The sequence below is a fragment of the Caretta caretta genome, chromosome 7, assembly GCF_965140235.1.
Source record: "Caretta caretta isolate rCarCar2 chromosome 7, rCarCar1.hap1, whole genome shotgun sequence".
Lineage (NCBI taxonomy): Eukaryota > Metazoa > Chordata > Testudines > Cheloniidae > Caretta > Caretta caretta.
Window position 1 is genome coordinate 80,966,575 of NC_134212.1, and position 20,366 is coordinate 80,986,940.

A 20,366-nucleotide genomic window follows, 5' to 3' on the forward strand; every position below is an offset into this window, starting at 1 on the left:
TACATACACTAACTACAATACCTATACAACATACTACAGAGTCCAAACCACTGGGAAAGAAGCCTTCAAAGAGCAAGCAGGATTGGTCCAAGCAACCGTTACAGGCAATAGGAAGGAACTGAGAGGGTGCAGAGCCAGAGGCACTCCTCAGACCAGCGCATGCACATGCAGCTCCAGAGGGACCTAGAACCGGTCCTATGGACACCACTAAGGGAAAAATCTCCAGCAACTGTGAATGTGACACAAGCACACACCTAGCATGGAATGGACATGAGCAAGCACTTGAAGAAGGGACTTGGATTTTTTTACCAGTCAAAACATTACAGACATGCTGGAATCATAGATGATGTGATTTTTGCCAATAATTTTCCCTGGCAACAAGCATGAGAGTTAGGATTTTGGCACTGATTATTTTTAAATAAAATTACATTTGAAAGAAAGGGGGAAAAAGACAATTAAAAAAGAGAATTTCATTTACTTTTCAAAGCCATAAGAAAAAGCACCATTTATGCTTTAGCTTTGCAAGCCTTGACAGTGTTCTCATAAATTATGTACTTGCTGGATTTTGCAGGCAGGTGCATCTTCACATGTGTGAGAATGTGTGATTTTAAACAAGAATTTGAAAACTGATGCAAACAAAAATAACTCTTCAGGGACCACATAAATGGGCTTTGTGCAGAAGCCATCCCTGCAAAAGCCAGAATGCTTTTTACACAAGCTGCAGAGCACAAGAACCGCTCCTTCCTGGTCACTACTATAGTCCATTGGCTCTACTGGCACTCCCTTTCCAAGGGATTTTTGTAGTCAGTTAATCTGTACAGTCATGGACCCAGCGGCCACACCCCTGCCGACCGCGAGACCCTCTCCTCCTTACCTGGAGAAAGAAAATATAAAACTGCCAAAAGGAAAGCACTATTTGGTTTGTAGGCCTATATTTTCAAAACTTACTAGGGATTTTGGCTGTCTCAACCCTTGCGTGCCCAGCTCCAGACACCTTAAAGGGGGGCCTGATTTTCAGAGGCTGAGTGCTTTGCATTTTCTGAAAACCAGGCCACTCCAAGTTCTCTAGTTGAGTACCCAAAAATTAAAGAACCTAACGTCACTAGTTACTTTTGAAAATTTAGGTTAATCTTGTTGTCTGATCTTTAGATTATGTATCAATTATATTGATTACTTAAGAATCCCTATTTATGACTTTGAGGGTTGACAGGTTCTTGCCCCAGGATCAGGCCCAGTATTATTCAAATTATTATATAGTTGGGAACCCCGATGTGCACAGTTGCAACACTCACTCTATAGGAACTCTTTTATATTTACAAATATAGTTTATTAAAACATTTAGCACAGTCACAAACACCCCAACTCAGTAAGGTAGACGGAGATACTACAGAATGTACATTTGCACATCCATATACTCACACCATCCCTTGTAGAACTACCTGAAGTGTTAGCCATTGTCTTTCTCATCACCATCACCTTCCCCATCATCACCAGTCGTCATCATTCTGGCACTTCCTAAGGACTACATCTCTTTCTCCTCCTGCCCCTAGGCTGGGATGCCACTTTTATAATATGTTATGCTGACACTGCTATGCTAGATGCATATTCAGTAGGGGATTTTTCCCCTTTCCCTTATTTGTATTTCCTCACCTTACTAAATGTTGGAGTGGCTTTTTCCTATAGGTTAGTATATCAATGATCTTAACTTATTATCATATATAGCAATTCGTTACCATGGCCCTTTTGTGATTAGGTATCATATTTGTTATTTCTATCCTAACTGGTTATTTCAGTTCTTTCCAAGTTGTGGTATACCTATTAAGTTTAAAAGGATATGAACTTATGAAATCCCCTATGCCAACCTGCTTTAATGCATCCTCTATGTTAAAGGTCACAACCATATATGGACCTTATCACCATCTATCTAGCTGAAAGGTCCCAAACGTATGTATGCTAACCTTGCCTTAGCTCAACATACAGGATGTGGCCTGCAGGTCTCTTGTGTTACTGCCAACATATACTCTAATATAACCTATTATAATAAAACAAATAATCAAGCCCATAAGAAAATAAGAAACTTATAAGAAAAGATCTATATAGGCAAACAAACAGGTTAACCTTAGATGTATCTCATGTACCTGTTATGTACATCAGTTCATTGCCAGGACACTTCTGTGGTTGACTCATGTACCTGTGGTCAGAACTTCACCTTAAACTCTATTTTCAGCTCCCCAAATACTTGGGGTTTTCCATTGGACCGTTTATCTGTGCAAAGTTTATCTGTTCAAAGTGCATTGCCCTTAAGCTTTATGCTAACTTGCTGAAGCTAATGTTTTACTGGATACAGGCCTGTAGGTTTCTTGCATTACTGGTGAACATAATGCAAAGCAATAAATATAATAAAGGCAAGCTAGCCCACTGAGCTACAGTAGCAGGGGATATAACAAAGGCAACTAGCCCACTAGGCTACAATCTCTAGCTTTTAATTTTATTTTGTAACATATGTAAAGAAGGTTTCAGAGTAGCAGCCGTGTTAGTCTGTATTCGCAAAAAGAAAAGGAGTACTTGTGGCACCTTAGAGATGAACAAATGTATTTGAATATAAGCTTTCGTGAGCTACAGCTCACTTCATCGGATGTAAAGAAGACAGTCTAGTGAATTAGAGAATGGTACATCTAGCTTTACTTCCTAATTACAGGAGTACATGAAAAGAGATACAAATAAAATATCCCAATTCCTCTTTAGCCATGTCTTCTTTTTAATTATCTGCAGATCAGCCACGACTAATGATTTGGTTCTGAGACAAACCGTTTTACTGAATAATTTTTAGCCACACAGAAAAATCATTGATTTTTTTCCCCAAGTTTTACATCATTGACATTGGATAGAAAAGGAAAAAGCAGCAGCTTACCTATAACATGCATCTGAGATTATATTGCTTTGAGAACCCCAATTTGGGCATTTGTAGTGTTTTTAGTGTTTAAAGCCCCAGTGCTGCATACCCACAAGTAACTTTATCCATGTGAATAGTCCCTTTGAGTATAGTTACTCATGTACATAGTGTTTACAGGATTGGGTCTCAAGGTCCCAAACAATTCTATTCAGCACATTTACCAAGTAATAGAAGACAATGTTCTTACCTTTTATATATAAAATTATTCCACTCTGAATAAAATTAAAATTATTTTTGCATCTATTTGAGTATATTTTTAGGACCAAATCCTGTAAATTAGTACACACAGACAGATTCTTATATCTGCCCCAGGCTCCACACAACCATCTACCCACCATGGATCGGTTTTCCAGGAACATGGCTTTAAACTGTGGGTCAAGTAACAAGTCCTTGATCAGGAAGCTTGATTATACATTTCATATTATCCTGCATGTTAGACACATTAAGGGCGAAACAGTTCGCAAATAACTAACACTGACTTGTGGCTTCCAACAGTCCAGGTAGTAGAGTTCCAAAATATTTCAAGTTATTGTTTCTTATCCTATTAGCATCTGATCCTACTCCTTCTGAACTACTTTTTGGGAAGCCTCCCGTTGATTTAAAGAGGGAAGAAAATAACCCACTAGTTTCCATTGTCATGAAATCTTATATGAGGCCAAGATCACATAAATCCAGATCTTAGAGCTATGCAGGTAGTGAACAAAGAAAGCATATGTTGTTACTGAATTTAGTCACTGATGCATTTTGCTGAGTTACTGTGCGTAACTATGTTATCAAATCAGGTAAAAAAATGTAGTGCAGTATGAAGTCACTTATCACATATATTCAGTCCAGCTGCAGATCCATGAAACCTACCTCCACAAGCCTGCTGGTGTGTTCTTGAAATATAGCAGCATATTCCTTTATTTCCTTTTCTCTTCCATTTTTAGCAGCCTCAATGAGAACTAGAAGTGGAACAGTGGTATCCAAGAAGGAGTCTGAGACATGATCTATAATAGCTTTCCGAAGCTGAAAAATAAAGCATCATCTTCCCCTCAGCAGATTATATTATACTCTGTATTATAGACCACTACAGTAATTATAAAAACGATCATAGTTGAATAAGATCAATATACAGTAATTGCAATCTGAACTACAAATTATCAGTACTTCTATGAATTTCTTTGTATCCTATAAAAAGGGCAGTATACAAATGGAAATTATTGAAGCTACATGTCCATATCTTCTACATCATATATTTTCATAACCGTAAAATTACCCAGATGTTTTCTACCTTGTTTCAGGTCAAAAAATATATTTTGATTAGCTACATTGTATGTGGCATGGTAATTATACCAATGAGATCACTGATAAGAACATCTGATAATAGATTAATACAGCAAGGAGAATAATAAACAAATCTGATGTCCAATTTTCTCCATTTGCATGAATTGTTCTTCAACTTCCATCTTAAATTATTAAACAAGTGTAGCATTCCAGTACAAATTAGTTCTCTTAAATTAGATTTCCTATAATCTTATAACTGACCTTTGGGAAATTACTCAGAGGATATTTTCTAGGTTCTAAATCTAAATGAGTTCATTGTAATCATACACTCTAGGAAGTACACAAATCAAAGCATTACACGGAATATAATTAACATTATCAATTGTATTAAGTTCCCCAGTGCAAAATATGTACTTATTTGTTCTAGCCCATTTATCAGTACATATAAAAATGCTGATACTAATCTAGAAGACGCTGATTGTAACAGAAAATAAAAGCATCTTAAAAGTAATATTGAAGTGAAAAGGCACTAATTGGTTTGCTCCCAAAGGAAAATATTTTTATATATCATTTTAGTTCCAATGTCCCTCTGTGAAAAAGCTCAGTGCAGGTAAGCACTCCTACGGTTAGGCAGATATGAAAAAACAAAGCCTTTCTGATGTTACTCTCCCTTTATATGGGGAAATCTGTGCTTGCAAGGCAAGCTTTGGATACAGATTCTACTACTTAGACAAGTATTTTCCAATCTAAAGTCCTCATCAGATACCTAAAGTCAAAGAAAAGCATCCAATTGACTTCAATAGGCATTGAGTCAGACTCTGACATTCCTGAAAAACATTGTTCAAGCCATTTTTGGAACTTTTTGCAAATCTATTTTAAACTAGCTTATCACATAATATACATTATAAGATCCCAGATCAATGGGATGCTACACAGACATAATGTCTACACTGCACACTAAGCTCTGGTTCTCATTCAGGTTTTAGCCCAAGCCCCTCTTCCTTCCACATACAAATCAATCTGATCCAGGTCAGGAAGCACTCATGACTCAGGTCCTAGGACCCAGCTACAGGGAAGGATCAGACCCCAAGTCCTGCTGTGACTTGGCTAAGCCCTGTGTCATAAATATAAAGGGAAGGGTAACCACCTTTCTGTATACAGCGCTATAAAATCCCTTCTGGCCAGAGGCAAAATCCTTTCACCTGTAAAGGGTTAAGAAGCTAAGGTAACCCCGCTGGCACCTGACCCAAAATGGCCAATGAGGTGACAAAATTCTTTCAAATCTGGAGGTGGGGGGGAACAAAGGGTTTAGTCTGTCTTTGTGTGCTTTTGCTGGGAACAGATCAGGAATGTAAGCCTTACAACTCCTGTTAAGTTAATAAGTAATCTAGCTAGAAAATGTGTTAGATTTCCTTTTGTTTAATGGCTTGTAAAATAAGCTGTGCTGGAGGGAAAGTATATTCCTGTTTTTGTGTCTTTTTGTAACTTAAGGTTTTGCCTAGAGGGACTCTCTATGTTTTGAATCTGATTACCCTGTGAGGTATTTACCATCCTGATTTTACAGAGGTGATTCTTTTACCTTTTCTTTAATTAAAATTCTTCTTTTAAGAACCTGATTGCCTTTTCATTGTTCTTAAGATCCAAGGGTTTGGGTCTGTGTTCACCTGTACAAATTGGTGAGGATATTATTATCAAGCCTTCCCCAGGAAAGGCGGTGTAGGGCTTGTGGGGATATTTTGAGGGAAGACGTCTCCAAGTGGTCTTTTTCCCTGTTCTTTGTTTAAAACACTTGGTGGTAGCAGCATACTGTTCAAGACAAGGCAAAGTTTGACCTTGGGGAAGTTTTTAACCTAAGCTGGTAAGAATAAGCTTAGGGGGTCTTTCATGCAGGTCCCCACATCTGTACCCTAGAGTTCAGAGTGGGGAAGGAACCTTGACACCCTGTCATTCTGCAGCTTGAATGCAGATCAAGCAACAGACCCCAGTCAGAAGGACTGCCTAGTGCAGCATGGGCACGTTAGCATGGCTGTGAATCCTGGGTCTAGAAATTGTACACACAGGTTTACAATGCAGTGGAGCTGCTCAAGCATGTGCTTGGAAACACTGAGTCCACAAACCCAAGTTTCACAGACCCCTGATGTAGGATACATCTACTCTGCGTACTTCTTTTGGTGGCATGTAATGTACATACTCGGGTTACCCCCCAGCATGCGTACAAATAGCAGTGTAGCTGGCATGACACAGCTTAGGCGAGTAAAAACATGTCCAAAGGATCAGGATGGGGATGGGAGGTAATAAGCCCCTATATAAGACAAAGTCCCGAATGTCAGGACTGTCCCTATAAAATCAAGACATCTGGTCACCCTACACTGTCTCCCCATTGCCAGAGCTGCCTTCTGCTATTTGAAAAGAGTCCGGAAACGGGAAAGGTTTCTGATGGCTTTCCCCAGAAAGAATCTTGTAGCAGGGAGCTTCTGAAAACTTTCCCTACTGCTTCCCCCCATCAGAGCCTTTCACTGACACATACCACAGCGTGGATGCAGCCTGCTTTTCACTTCAATGTGTAGCTTCACACACACACGCTACACGCCACCACAATCAGTGTGTCATGTAGAGGTAGCCTTGATGTGCAGTGTCAACATACACATAGGGGTCCAGCTTAGCAGATCCCAATGCGGTATTAGAGTCTCCATTTGCACATTCAGCACCTACCTACATTGGTTTATATTCCAGTTTAACAACTCAGAAAGGGAGAGTAAGAGTTTCAACAACAAGAGCAAAATACATGTAGACCCCTATCCTGCAAAAACACATGCTTGACTTTAGTCATTTGGCTAGTGCCATTGAAGTCAGTGAAGTCATCTCTTTAAAATTAAGCATGTCTGTATGTCTTTGTAGGATTAGGGTCTAAGATATTGCTATTCCAATTAAATACACACCAATCTACTTCATTATTTTCTTTATGAAGGGAGAGATCCTGAACTTGCCAAATTTCATTACAATACTAACATAAAAAAGCCACAGCAGCACTGTACCCATGGATGCTGTTTCATTTTCTCTGACAGATTTGTTTTGGCTAAGGTAACGGCCAAATCAGGAAATGCCATCTAAAAATGTGTGTATTACTTAAATTTCCACTCATTTTACTGCATTTCACTTGCACTGAACTAATGTATTCACAGGACAACCTGATTCTGCACCTATTCAAGTCAAAGACAAATCTCCCACTGATTTCAGCAGGAGCAGGCCCTTTACAGCAGGCCCTTTGGAGCTTGTCAGATAATATTTTAATAGATGCACAGTTCATTCTATCATGTGATGCTGCACAAGAACACCATAAATGCCAAATTGCATACTAAGGCCTGCATAACACAGATACCTGCATCTGTACAGCGTTTCACCACAGTTCCATTTTAGAAACAGGTACTATAATAACCCCGTCAATGCATAACATATCTGTAGCATCCAGAAAGTTAAAGCCAGCTTTCTAATCAACACTTTATTTTATCTCCTGTTGCATAATTCTTCTCTTTAGCTGTTTATTGATTGATTGGCTTAATTAATCTTTCATATATGGAGATTTTAGTTCTTGCTATATTTTGGTTCTGAGGAACTCTCTATCCTGAAATTCAGCAAAATGAAAGTTACTTTTAAGAGAACAGAGCCACTGCCATGCCTTTTGTTGTGGTGTATAAAACTATGAAATATTGTTGCTGTGCTTTACTTTTGCTGAGTTATGTATGGTGCTTGGATTTTAGAAACATAGTTCTTATAGCAACGCAGAAAGAAAGGAAACAAAATAATGGAAAAACAAGGAAAGGGATAAAAAGGTGAAGAGAAGGGAAGGGGGAAAGACCGAAAGGCAAAGTCCAGAAAATTATTTTGTGGTGTCTAAAGCAGTATCAATTTCTCTTCAACATGATCATAGCAAGCAATTTTTTCTATACCTTAAGGGGTCTGTTTCTAACTCTTACCACCTATGAGGCAGAATCCCATGAACTACATTATAATATTGGCAGAAAGGCAAGCAGACAGACAAAGAAGAACAGGCACAATCATGGTGGTGATTGTTACTGGGACAGTAAATGTATCATATTATATAGTGAAAAGGAAAGATGTGGCAGATGCTATAAGCAGGAGGCAGAGGGGTGACTTCTGGCAAACTTTTTTATTGCTGTTGTTTACGGTGTAAGGTTTTCCCCCTTATGAAGTATTTGGTAACCGAAGCGTCACAGGAGGCAAAAATGAAGATATAGAAAAGTATAGTTTATAAAATCTGTGGGTATACTGTCCTCAGAAGGTAAAGAAGGAATCTCAGCATGTGTGTGTGATGCTGTTAGAACCAATGTTGTGATGAGTGTGGAAAACTGCTTTCTCACATGCAATGTTGGCAAAAGACCTGAAATAAACAGAGTAATTATTAGTGAGGAAATCTCTTTTCCCTGTTTCAAAAGGACATTGGCAATTAAATCTGCACTGTGTGCAGAAAAGCTATCAGTAGATAAGAGAAGGGGACAGACATGGGAACATCTGCCCTAAGATCCCTTCCAGAAAATAACTAAACAATAACCGTAGGCAAAACATCTGGGCAAAGCATAACAGATCATCCACAAGTACAATGGGAAAGAGCTGGGATGGGAGTATTAACACTGGCAATATTTCAAGATACATAGGAATCAGTATGCCATCATCCCTTCCTTTAAAACGTATACAGCTCTGCTAGTGAGGGAAGCACTGATCTAGGGTACACTGCACACAAATAACTAAATTATGAAAGTGCCATGAACATCTATGGCACCATACACATTTACAAATAATAATAAATAAAAGCCACAGGAAATATATTAAAATATTTTAACATGTTTAGAAATTCCTGGAATATACAATTCCAAAATGAGAGATACCCACTTTTGAATCCGTCCTTCCCTATTTTGTTTTTTCACTGAAGTTGGGCTTGTGGGATGGCTCATGATGTCCTACCAGCTAGCTGGTGACTGGACCAATGTGTCGATGATGGACATGTGTGCTGTATTCTACATCACCTCATTAAAGCTAGTTTCAAACATAACTTCACTGTGTTGCCTTCATAAAATTTTGTGTGAAGTTGAAGCACCAAAATGATGGAAGCTGTAGAACACTAGAATATTTCATTACTCATGGGACAGAGTACACTATGGCCCTGATCTTGCCAGTTGAGTCATGTGGACCGAAAACCAGCTACTGGAGAAGTCCTAATTCCATATTTCATTTGGTCTTGTAGACCCTGAAATATCTTATGAAAACTACAGAAACAAACCAGAAAGTAATTACTTTTATCCACTTCATAGGAGCATTGTGAGCCATAATTAATGTTTGTCAAGTGCTATAATTGAAAAAAATTATTAAAGCCACACATTGGCAGAGGTAGGAATAGAACTCAAGATTTCATGCCTTCCAGCTCAAGCCTTATTCCTCCACACAGTGTGGTCACAAGGTAGACAGCACCATTAACCTCCTCCTCAAGCAGTTCTTATGCAACTCATAAGTATTAATATTCAAGCAAAAATGGCTTTTCAAGATTTGTTTTGAGGGCTAAATTCAGACAGACGAGAATAAGATATGTGAAATTTCATCAATCCTGTACAAAATTTCATAAAATCACTCCAAATTTCCAAATGCCATAAGAAGCAAATTTCTGTAAAAATTATACATTTATATGCATATATATATATATATGCACCCAGATCCACTTCTGGGGCCTTATTCATAGTCTTGGACCTTTGGGGGGTTACATATTTCTAACAACATTATAAATGCTCTGGATGAGAATTCCTCTCTCTTTTTAAAATTATAATATCAAAAGCAGGATATCAAAAGCAGGAAAAATTGTATTTAGATAAATCTGCTTTCCCATCATTTTGTCCCCAAGTTCTTTACCTGTCTGCGAAGGTTTCTTGTCTTCTTGCACATATTATCTATTGCAATATTCAGGGCATTACTCCTCTCTTTCTTGTCAGCCTGAAACAAACATTATAGAAAACAAAACTGTTACGTATACAGGTTTCAGAGGAACAGCCGTGTTAGTCTGTATTCGCAAAAAGAAAAGGAGTACTTGTGGCACCTTAGAGACTAACCAATTTATTTGAGCATGAGCTTTCGTGAGCTACAGCTCACTTCATCAGATGTTTACCGTGGAAACTGCAGCAGAAGTGTGGTGCTCTTCATCAGATGTTCCACGGTAAACATCTGATGAAGTGAGCTGTAGCTCACGAAAGCTCATGCTCAAATAAATTGGTTAGTCTCTAAGGTGCCACAAGTACTCCTTTTCTTGTTACGTATACAGTGACTATTTAACATCTTTTAACAATTTCTCTCTCTCTGTGACCCCAATCCAGAAATGCACCTAAGCATGGATAACTAACTATGTGCTTAAATGGATAACTAACTATGTGCTTAAATGCGATTAAGGTCAATGGGACTTAAACATGTGCTTAAGTGTTTTGCTGAATAGAGATGGGTTTGCATGTGTGCAAACCACCAGCTTACATTTTCAAGCATCAACGGCTAGTGTCATATAGCATTCAATACGATGAATACACACTTTGCTTATATTAAGTGGAAAAAAGATTACATAGATATCATATTTTTTATACTTTGAACTGTTGTACTATTGCTTTTTCAATGTTGCGATACATTCCACATGACATTAGAAGCACAGCACCGAATGTCCACTTCATTATCACCACACCTATGTAAACATTTTGTTCTCTCATAGCAAGCAGTTTAAAAGGGCCAGACACACATGATACAGTTTGATAGCTTTTAAGTTGTTTTAATGTACAGTATTTTTAATAATTCTATAGAACTGCACTGGTGAGTTGTTAAACGTAAAAGATGTGCAGTGTAAATTCCATTTATGTAATCTGTGCAAATTAGAAACGCCTTTCATCTGACAGCACATAATGAAAAAATCATCGGAACATAGAAGATATGGAAAAAGCCTTGCGATACTTTAGAGGGTACTGTGGGTGTCAGCTTCACACTTTTAGTATAGCGGTATTCTCGTTTTTGTTCTTCAAACTATTGCTGCTAATGCAAAATGGTTGGGTTATTATTCACGTCTGAAATTAGTAGTTGATATTTTTACTGTCTTAGCCAACAGTTACTCTATATAATTTTACTCCTAGTTTATTTTGTCTAACAATTATGTCATATTATATATTTAAGACAACAGATACAGTATGTAAGGTTGCAAGTAGTCTTATGAAATTTATTTCTCTAAAGGAATTTGACGTAGTTTACCAATCAAAGTTGTATTGTTCTAGTCCAAAAGAAAGACACACATGTATTTTCCCTACTCAGTTACTTAAAGTGAGCTGTAGCTCACGAAAGCTTATGCTCTAATAAATTGGTTCTAAGGTGCTCCAAGTCCTCCTTTTCTTTTTGCGGATACAGACATGGCTGCTACTCTGAAACCTTAAAACATCATGAATACAGGTTTCCTACCATATGTGAAATATTTCAAGATACAGGGACAGACTCTGATTGATGTCAGTGGAGCTACACCAATGTATACCAGCTGAGATTCTGAACCATAGTATTAGCACATTAGCAACTCCATTTTATGTGGACCTAGTTGAAACTATCTCACTTTGAAAAATGTTGAAAAACTTAAAAAGAAGTTTGTTTCTCTATATTTATATAACCTGATTATAAATACACATATACTGCTGTATATGATATATATGATAATCCAACAGTGTATATACATACAAATAGATAAATTTTCTATTACAAAAGAAGATCTGCCAATAGAAAAAAAGCACAATGCTTAATCAGTTTGGTACAGAAGAATGGAAATGAGAGGAAGAAAGTTTAGGGAAGCCTATTAGGATCAAGTCCTACTACTTTAAATGTTGTCACTGGATGTTACAAATGCCTTGAAATAACGGTCATATTCTCCACTGATTGAAAGGAACAATTCTTTTCTCTTTCCAGTATAAATAATCTATATTAGGGCTGTCTTTGACATTTTTCATTATTTCCAGCTATTGCAGCAGCCTCACAATCAGAGTCTACAATCTTCATAAAGAGTGAATGATCAAAGGTAGCTACAATGCCATAGAAGTAATGTAACTAGATGCTCATATCAATACCTGTGTAGGTACAAAGAAAATAATGATTCCTGTACTGCATTTAGCAATGCCACAATCAGCCCTGGCAGCAAAATTAATCCTTTCCTAACTGCTAGTTAAAAAGAACCAATAAAAACATTTTGAATGGTATTTAACTCAGCACATAGCTATGCATTTGCCAACTAAAGGGTGCAATAGCACATCACCACATCCTTTAAAGATTTATATAGAGAGGTGATTTTTTTTTAAGGAGACAGAATCAATGTCAAGTATTGGGATTTCTGAACTTTTCCAGTAGGATGTAATGTCAGAGGTGGTGAGTAATGATGTAAACTGGCTCCTACGATCACCTAGTTCTCTGATGCAGCTACAGCTAAATATCCTCCTCCATCGAAGAGATGGCATAAAAATAGTACATCTAAAGAAAGTCCTTTCTTTGTGAATTTACTGTCATGGGCAATGTCTGTTAAGCTAAGATAACTCTACATAAATTACTCTTCACCTTGCTTACTGCAAGGCTAAACAAATTATAAAATGCAGCTTCTGATTAACTTTATTTAGGTAACATGCATGGATATGTTCAAACTAATAAATCATCTTTCTCCAGTAGAAGAAAATTCTATTACTGTTAGGATAAATCCTTTATTTAAAAGTGTGACTTCTCACCTTACATAGTATTTCAAAACTGGGTGCTAATACTATTACAGTATGTGGGAGACACAAAGGTGAGCATAGGAAAAGCCTTAAACATAAGGGCCCTTCTACAATGACGACTGCCCTTTAGCAACCCCAATTCATCCCCAGAGTAGGCACTTCCTAGGCACTAAATGAACCAGAGGTCCTATGTAAAAAAAAGGATCAGGTAATTAAAGGCTGTATCATAATGCATGTGTACAAAACCACCAAGCTAACCAAACATTGTATGGGCGATGTTCATTCTGACATTTTCTGAGTTGAAAGTACTTGACTTCACCGAACCATAAAAATGTAGGGCAGGAAGAGACCTCGAGGGGTCATCTAGTCCATTGCCTCTCACCTATGCAAGACCAAGAATACTTAGACCATCCCTAACAAATGTTTGTCTAAATCGTTGTTGAAGACAGGAATTCCACACTCTCCCTTGGTAACTTGTTCAAGTACATAACTATCCCTATAGTTAGGAAAAACTTTCTAATATCTAACCTAATCTTTCTAAAGACTGAGTTGAGTGCTTCTTGCCCTACCTTCAGTGGACATGGAGAACAACTGATCAAATATATTAAGGGCAGTTATAAAGAGGACAGTGAACACTTATCAGGTACCCCCTCACTCTTCTTTTCTCAAACCTAATCATACCCAAATTTTTTAACTTTTCTTCAGAAATCATGTTTTCTACTTTTTTTTTGCTTCCCCCAATTTAACAATGTTTCTTAAAATTTCTTACCTAAAACTGGACACAATACTCTAGCTGAGATATCACCAGTGCCAAGTAGAGTGGAACAATTCTCTCTTGTGTCATATCTGTGACACTCCTGTTAATAAACTCCAAAATACTAGCCTTTTCTGCAACTGAATCATGTTATTGATTTATATTAAATCTGTGACCCACTATATCTCCCAGTTCCTTTTCTGAAGTACTGCTGCCTAGCCAGTTATTCCCCATTATGCATTTGTGCATCTGATTTTTCATTACTAAGTATAAGTCTTTCTTGATTTCATCTTATTGATTTCTGAATAATTCTTCCTTTTGAATTCTAATCCTGTCCTCTAAAGTGCTTGCAATCCCTCCCAGCTTGCTGTCAGCAAAAAATTTACAAGCATACTCTCCACTCAATTACTGAAGTCCTTTTTAATAGTTAACTTTGTATTTCCTAATTTTGTATGTCTTAGTTTACTGATGAGAGCAGCCTTAACTAACATTAAATGAAGTTTTTGCTGGTGAATTTCCTTAGGGTTTTTTTGTTTTTTAATAGGCAGAATTTTTTTCCCTTAGGTGCTTAGCAAGAGCTCACCTGAGCATGGTGCAACATGGAGCAGGTTCACCAGAGGTTTACAAAATAACAAATTAACACTGAACTCAAAGTAGCTACTGGGCATTAAAGTTCTTAATATAAGCAATAGTTCTTTACAGAGATTGAAAGCAAATATTTTCAAGGTTAGGCCCCTGACCAGGCCAGATAACTTGATTAGTGCAATAAAGGCTTCATTCCCTATCCTAGCTTCACTCAAAATTTGCCCCTGATAGACGCAGCGAGCCATTTTTATCTGGCCTGGTCTCTGTCTGCTTCTGGCCTTTCTAGGTGCTGGAGGACCAGTTCTTGCAGGTTCTGCCTGCAGCTGATCACGGGAGGCCTCAGGAGGCAATACATAAAGTCTGAACTTGCTGCTTTTTCCTTCTAGCAGGATACCTTCCTGGGGGCGGGGCGGGACGAGGTGCAACAAGGCAGTGTCGTCTCTGATGGGGCAGCAAATGCCTGGTACACCATCATAGTGCTGTTTACAGATAAATGTTGTCTTCAAAGTACATTTTATTGCCATTGTTATCTTTGTGAAGCTCCGTATTTTACCACTCAATGCCATGTTGACCAATGTATTGAAAATATTTAAATTATAGTGTAGTCAAACAAAACATGTTTAATGAAACTTCAGTTTTACTGTAACTGGAAATGACTTTTTTGAAACTGTGTAACAGAAAATTGAGCTATAATTCAGCTATAATTCCTTGCTTTTTTGAAAAGGTAAATATTCACAAAGCCATAGCCTCAATTTTGTAAGAAGCAAACAAACAAATATAATTGAAAATGAGCTGGAATTTTCATGTAACCCTTTTTTAAAAAAGAAAACTAACGATTACCTTTAGCAAAGAAATGGTGTAAGTTACCACAGTACAAAGTCAGAAGCCATGCTGGCACATGATGGCATACATCACATTGGTAGATGTGCAGGTGAACGAGCCTCTGATAGTGTGGCTGATGTGACTAGGCCCTATGATGGTGTCCCCTGAATAGATATGTGGACACAGTTGACAACAAGCTTTGTTGCAAGGATAGGTTCCTGGGTTAGCGGTTCTGTTGTGTGGTGTGTGGTTGCTGGTGAGTATTTGCTTCAGGTTGGGGGGCTGTCTGTAAGCAAGGACTGGCCTGTCTCCCAAGATCTGTGAGAGTGATGGGTCATCCTTCAGGATAGGTTGTAGATCCTTGATGATGCGTTGGAGAGGTTTTAGTTGGGGGCTGAAGGTGATGGCTAGTGGCGTTCTGTTATTTTCTTTGTTGGGCCTGTCCTGTAGTATTCTCCTGGCTCTGTCAATCTGTTTCTTCACTTCAGCAGGTGGGTATTGTAGTTGTAAGTACGCTTGATAGAGATCTTGTAGGTGTTTGTCTCTGTCTGAGGGGTTGGAGCAAATGCGGTTGTATCGTAGAGCTTGGCTGGAGACAATGGATCGTGTGGTGTGGTCTGGATGAAAGCTGGAGGCATGTAGGTAAGTATAGCGGTCAGTAGGTTTCCGGTATAGGGTGGTGTTTATGTCACCATCACTTATTAGAACCATAGTGTCCAGCAAGTGGATCTCGTGTGGACTGGTCCAGGCTGAGGTTGATGGTGGGATGGAAACTGTTGAAATCATGGTGGAATTCTTCAAGGGCTTCTTTTCCATGGGTCCAGATGACAAAGATATCATCAGTGTAGCACAAGTAGAGTGGGGCATTAGGGGACGAGAGCTGAGGAAGCATTGTTCTAAGTCAGCCATAAAAATGTTGGCATACTGTGGGGCCATGCGGGTACCCATAGCAGTGCCACTGATTTGAAGGTATACATTGTCCCCAAATGTGAAATAGTTATGGGTGAGGACAAAGTCACAAAGTTCAGCCACCAGGTTTGCTGTGACATCATTGGGGATACTGTTCCTGATGGCTTGTAGTCCATCTTTGTGTGGAATGTTGGTGTAGAGAGCTTCTACATCCATAGTGGCCAGGATGGTGTTTTCAGGAAGATCACTGATGGATTGTAGTTTCCTCAGGAAGTCAGTGGTGTCTCGAAGATAGCTGGGAGTGCTGGTAGCGTAGGGCCTGAGGAGGGAGTCTACATGGCCAGACAATCCTGCTGTCAGGGTGCCAATGCCTGAGATGATGGGGTGTCCAGGATTTCCAGGTTTATGGATCTTGGGTAGCAGATAGAATACCCCGGGTCGGGGTTCCAGGGGTGTGTCTGTGCAGATTTGTCCTTGTGCTTTTCCAGAGAGTTTCTTGAGCAGATAGTGTAGTTTCTTTTGGTAACCCGCAGTGGGATCAGAGGATAATGGCTTGTAGAAAGTGGTGTTGGAGAGCTGCCTGTTCATATTCCGACCTATTCATGACGACGACAGCACCTCCTTTCTCAGCCTTTTCGATTATGATGTCAGAGTTATTTCTGAGGCTGTGGATGGCATTGTGTTCTGCATGGCTGAGGTTATGGGTAAAGTGATGTTGCTTTTCCACAATTTCAGCCCGTGCAATTCGGTGGAAGCACTCTATGTAGAAGTCCAGTCTGTTGTTTCGACCTTCAGGAGGAGTCCACCGAGAATCCTTCTTTTTGTAGTGTTGGTAGGAAGGTCTCTGTGGGTTAGTATGTTGTTCAGAGGGGTGTTGGAAATATTCCTTAAGTCGGAGACATCGAAAATAGGATTCTACGTCACCACAGAACTGTATCATGTTTGTGGGGGTGGAGGGGAAGAAGGAGAGGCCCCGAGATCGGAAAGATTCTTCTGCTGGGCTGAGAGTATAGTTGGATAGATTAACAATATTGCTGGGTGGGTTAAGGGAACCACTGTTGTGGCCCCTTGTGGCATGTAGTAGTTTAGATAGTTTAATGTCCTTTTTCTTTTGTAGAGAAGCAAAGTGTGTGTTGTAAATGGCTTGTCTAGTTTTTGTAAAGTCCAGCCATGAGGAAGTTTGTGTGGAAACTTGTTTTTTTATGAGTATCCAGTTTTGAGAGCTCATTATTAATCTTTCCCTGTTTGCTGTAGAGGATGTACGAATTTTTTCATGAAGTTGATAGATTTCCACTCCATATGGCTAAATTCAGTGCCTTGCATAATGACAGGTTTCAGAGTAGCAGCCGTGTTAGTCTGTATCCACAAAAAGAAAAGGAGTACCAACGCATCATCAAGGATCTACAACCTATCCTGAAGGATGATCCATCACTCTCACAGATCTTGGGAGACAGGCCAGTCCTTGCTTACATACAGCCCCCCAACCTGAAGCAAATACTCACCAGCAACCACACACCACACAACAGAACCACTAACCCAGGAACCTATCCTTGCAACAAAGCTTGTTGTCAACTGTGTCCACATATCTATTCAGGGGACACCATCATAGGGCCTAGTCGCATCAGCCACACTATCAGAGGCTCGTTCACCTGCACATCTACCAATGTGATATATGCCATCATGTGCCAGCAATGCCCCTCTGCCATGTACATTGGCCAAACTGGACAGTCTCTACGTAAAAGAATAAATGGACACAAATCAGATGTCAAGAATTATAACATTCAAAAACCAGTCGGAGAACACTTCATTCTCTTTGGTCACTCGATTACAGACCTAAAAGTGGCATGTCAAGGTTCCTCCCCCACTCTGAACTCTAGGGTACAGATGTGGGGACCTGCATGAAAAAACCCCCTAAGCTTATCTTTACCAGCTTAGGTCAAAACTTCCCCAAGGTACAAAATATTACACCCGTTATCCTTGGAATGGCCGCTACCACCACCAAACTAATACTGGTTACTGGGGAAGAGCTGTTTGGACGCGTCTTTCCCCCCAAAATACTTCCCAAAACCTTGCACCCCACTTCCTGGACAAGGTTTGGTAAAAAGCCTCACCAATTTGCCTAGGTGACTACAGACCCAGACCCTTGGATCTTAAGAACAATGAACAATCCTCCCAACACTTGCACCCCCCCTTTCCTGGGAAATGTTGGATAAAAAGCCTCACCAATTTGCATAGGTGACCACAGACCCAAACCCTTGGATCTGAGAACAATGAAAAGCATTCAGTTTTTACAAGAAGACTTTTAATAAAAAATAGAAGTAAATAGAAATAAAGAAATCCCCCCTGTAAAATCAGGATGGTAGATATCTTACAGGGTAATTAGATTCAAAAACATAGAGAACCCCTCTAGGCAAAACCTTAAGTTACAAAAAAGATGCACAGACAGAAATAGTTATTCTATTCAGCACAATGCTTTTCTCAGCCATTTAAAGGAATCATAATCTAACACATACCTAGCTAGATTACTTACTAAAAGTTCTAAGACTCCATTCCTGTTCTGTCTCTGGCAAGAGCAGCATACAGACAGACCCAGACCCTTTGTTCCTCTCCCTCCTCCCAGCTTTTGAAAGTATCTTGTCTCCTCATTGGTCATTTTGGTCAGGTGCCAGCGAGGTTACCTTTAGCTTCTTAACCCTTTACAGGTGAGAGGAGCTTTCCCCTGGCCAGGAGGGATTTCAAAGGGGTTTACCCTTCCCTTTATATTTATGACATGGCAATTCTTCCACAAAAAAACCTTCAAAAACAGACTCCAACGAGAGACTGCTGGATTGGAATTAATTTGCGAACTGGATACAATTAACTTAGGCTTGAATAAAGACCGGGAGCGGATGTGTCATTACACAAAGTAAAACTATTTCCCCTTGTTTATTTCCCCCCCTACTGTTCTTGTCAACTGCTGGAAATGGCCCACCTTGATTAACACTACAAAAGGTGTCTCCCCTCCCCGTCCCCCGCTCTCCTGCTGGTAATAGCTCACCTTTCCTGATCACTCTTGTTACAGTCTATATGGTAACACCCATTGTTTCATGTTCTCTGTGTATATAAAATCTCCTCACTGTATTTTCCACTGTATGTATCCAATGAAGTGAGCTGTAGCTCACAAAAGCTTATGCTCAAATAAATTTGTTTGTCTCTAAGGTGCCACAAGTCCTCCTTTTCTTTTCAAGTATGCAAAGGAACTGGAGGGGAAGGAGTGATGAGTGGTTCTCTCTGTCATCACAATGTTACTGCTCATGCAGAAGCAGGGGACAGAAAATGGACATTACATTGCAAAATTTAGGTTTTCCCAGTTTTCCCATCCATAAAAAGTTTTATTTAAGCATTTTGACTTAGTATCACATAAGAACTATGTGGCAGAAGCAGGGATGGGGTAGAGTAGCATCTTTTCTCTCCCTGCAATCCCCTGGCTCATTCCCTGAACACCTTCCAACTTCTGCAAGAAATGAGGCAGCAGTCCTAGAGACAATAGACTCTTTTACTACCCAGTCCTGATTCATCCCTGTGTACTGAATGAGAAAGGGTTCCTGTATAAAACATAATATGTAAGCATGTAATTAAAGGCTGTGTCATAATGTATAACAACAAGGAGGCTGAATTAAGGTTACATAGAATTAATATTCTCTCCTAATGGAACAACTGATAGCAATAGTAGGTTGGCAAAAGACATGGGGCATTTGAGCTTATCAAAGAGAAGATCACCAGAATTTTTTTTTAACATGAGCAAAACAACATATTTTCCCCTAGCCTTATTCTCAGAAATGGCTGAAACATTTTGCCTGAAATTTTTCACAAGCAGATACCGAACATTAAAAAAATCTGCCTAAATGGTTAGTTTGGCAACACTTGTGGCACCTGAAAATGGGGCTGCTAATGGGAAGTGTAGGTCAACCTTAATAATAGATGATGCTACCAGCCCCACCTATAATATTATAATTCACAATAAAGGCCAGCTCCTCTGCTGATGTAAACTGGCATAACCTCTATGATTTCAGTGGAGTTATGACAGTTTATACCTGCTGAGGATTTAGCCTTGAATAAGCATAAATGCTCCTTCTGTACTCAATTGTGGTAAAATATATATTTGATATAAAATCTGGAAAGACCCAAGCACAGCACTCCCCTGGATTCTTCAGTGGCTAAATGCCAAGAAGGTACCATGAGTGGAGGGTGATTATTAAGGTATTTCTGTATTGTTTTTCTACATTATTATTACTGTATTATGAACAGTGTTAGTGATAGCAGCAATTCT

General features: G+C 39.1%; 1 protein-coding gene across 9 annotated transcripts in view; it reads right to left on the bottom strand.

Annotated features, from left to right (window-relative positions):
- Nucleotides 1-20,366, bottom strand: part of CTNNA3 (catenin alpha 3) — a 946,302-nt gene that overhangs the window by 440,043 nt on the left and 485,893 nt on the right. For 8 of the 9 annotated variants that reach the window (XM_075130833.1, XM_075130836.1, XM_075130831.1 and 5 more), the window contains 2 exons: nucleotides 10,136-10,216; nucleotides 3,809-3,961 (listed from right to left, as the gene is read on the bottom strand). The exons of the other annotated variant lie outside the window; for it this stretch is intronic. In XM_075130833.1, coding sequence (XP_074986934.1) covers nucleotides 3,809-3,961; nucleotides 10,136-10,216 — 234 coding nt within the window. The remainder of the gene's footprint in view (nucleotides 1-3,808; nucleotides 3,962-10,135; nucleotides 10,217-20,366) is intronic. 9 annotated transcript variants of the gene reach the window in all.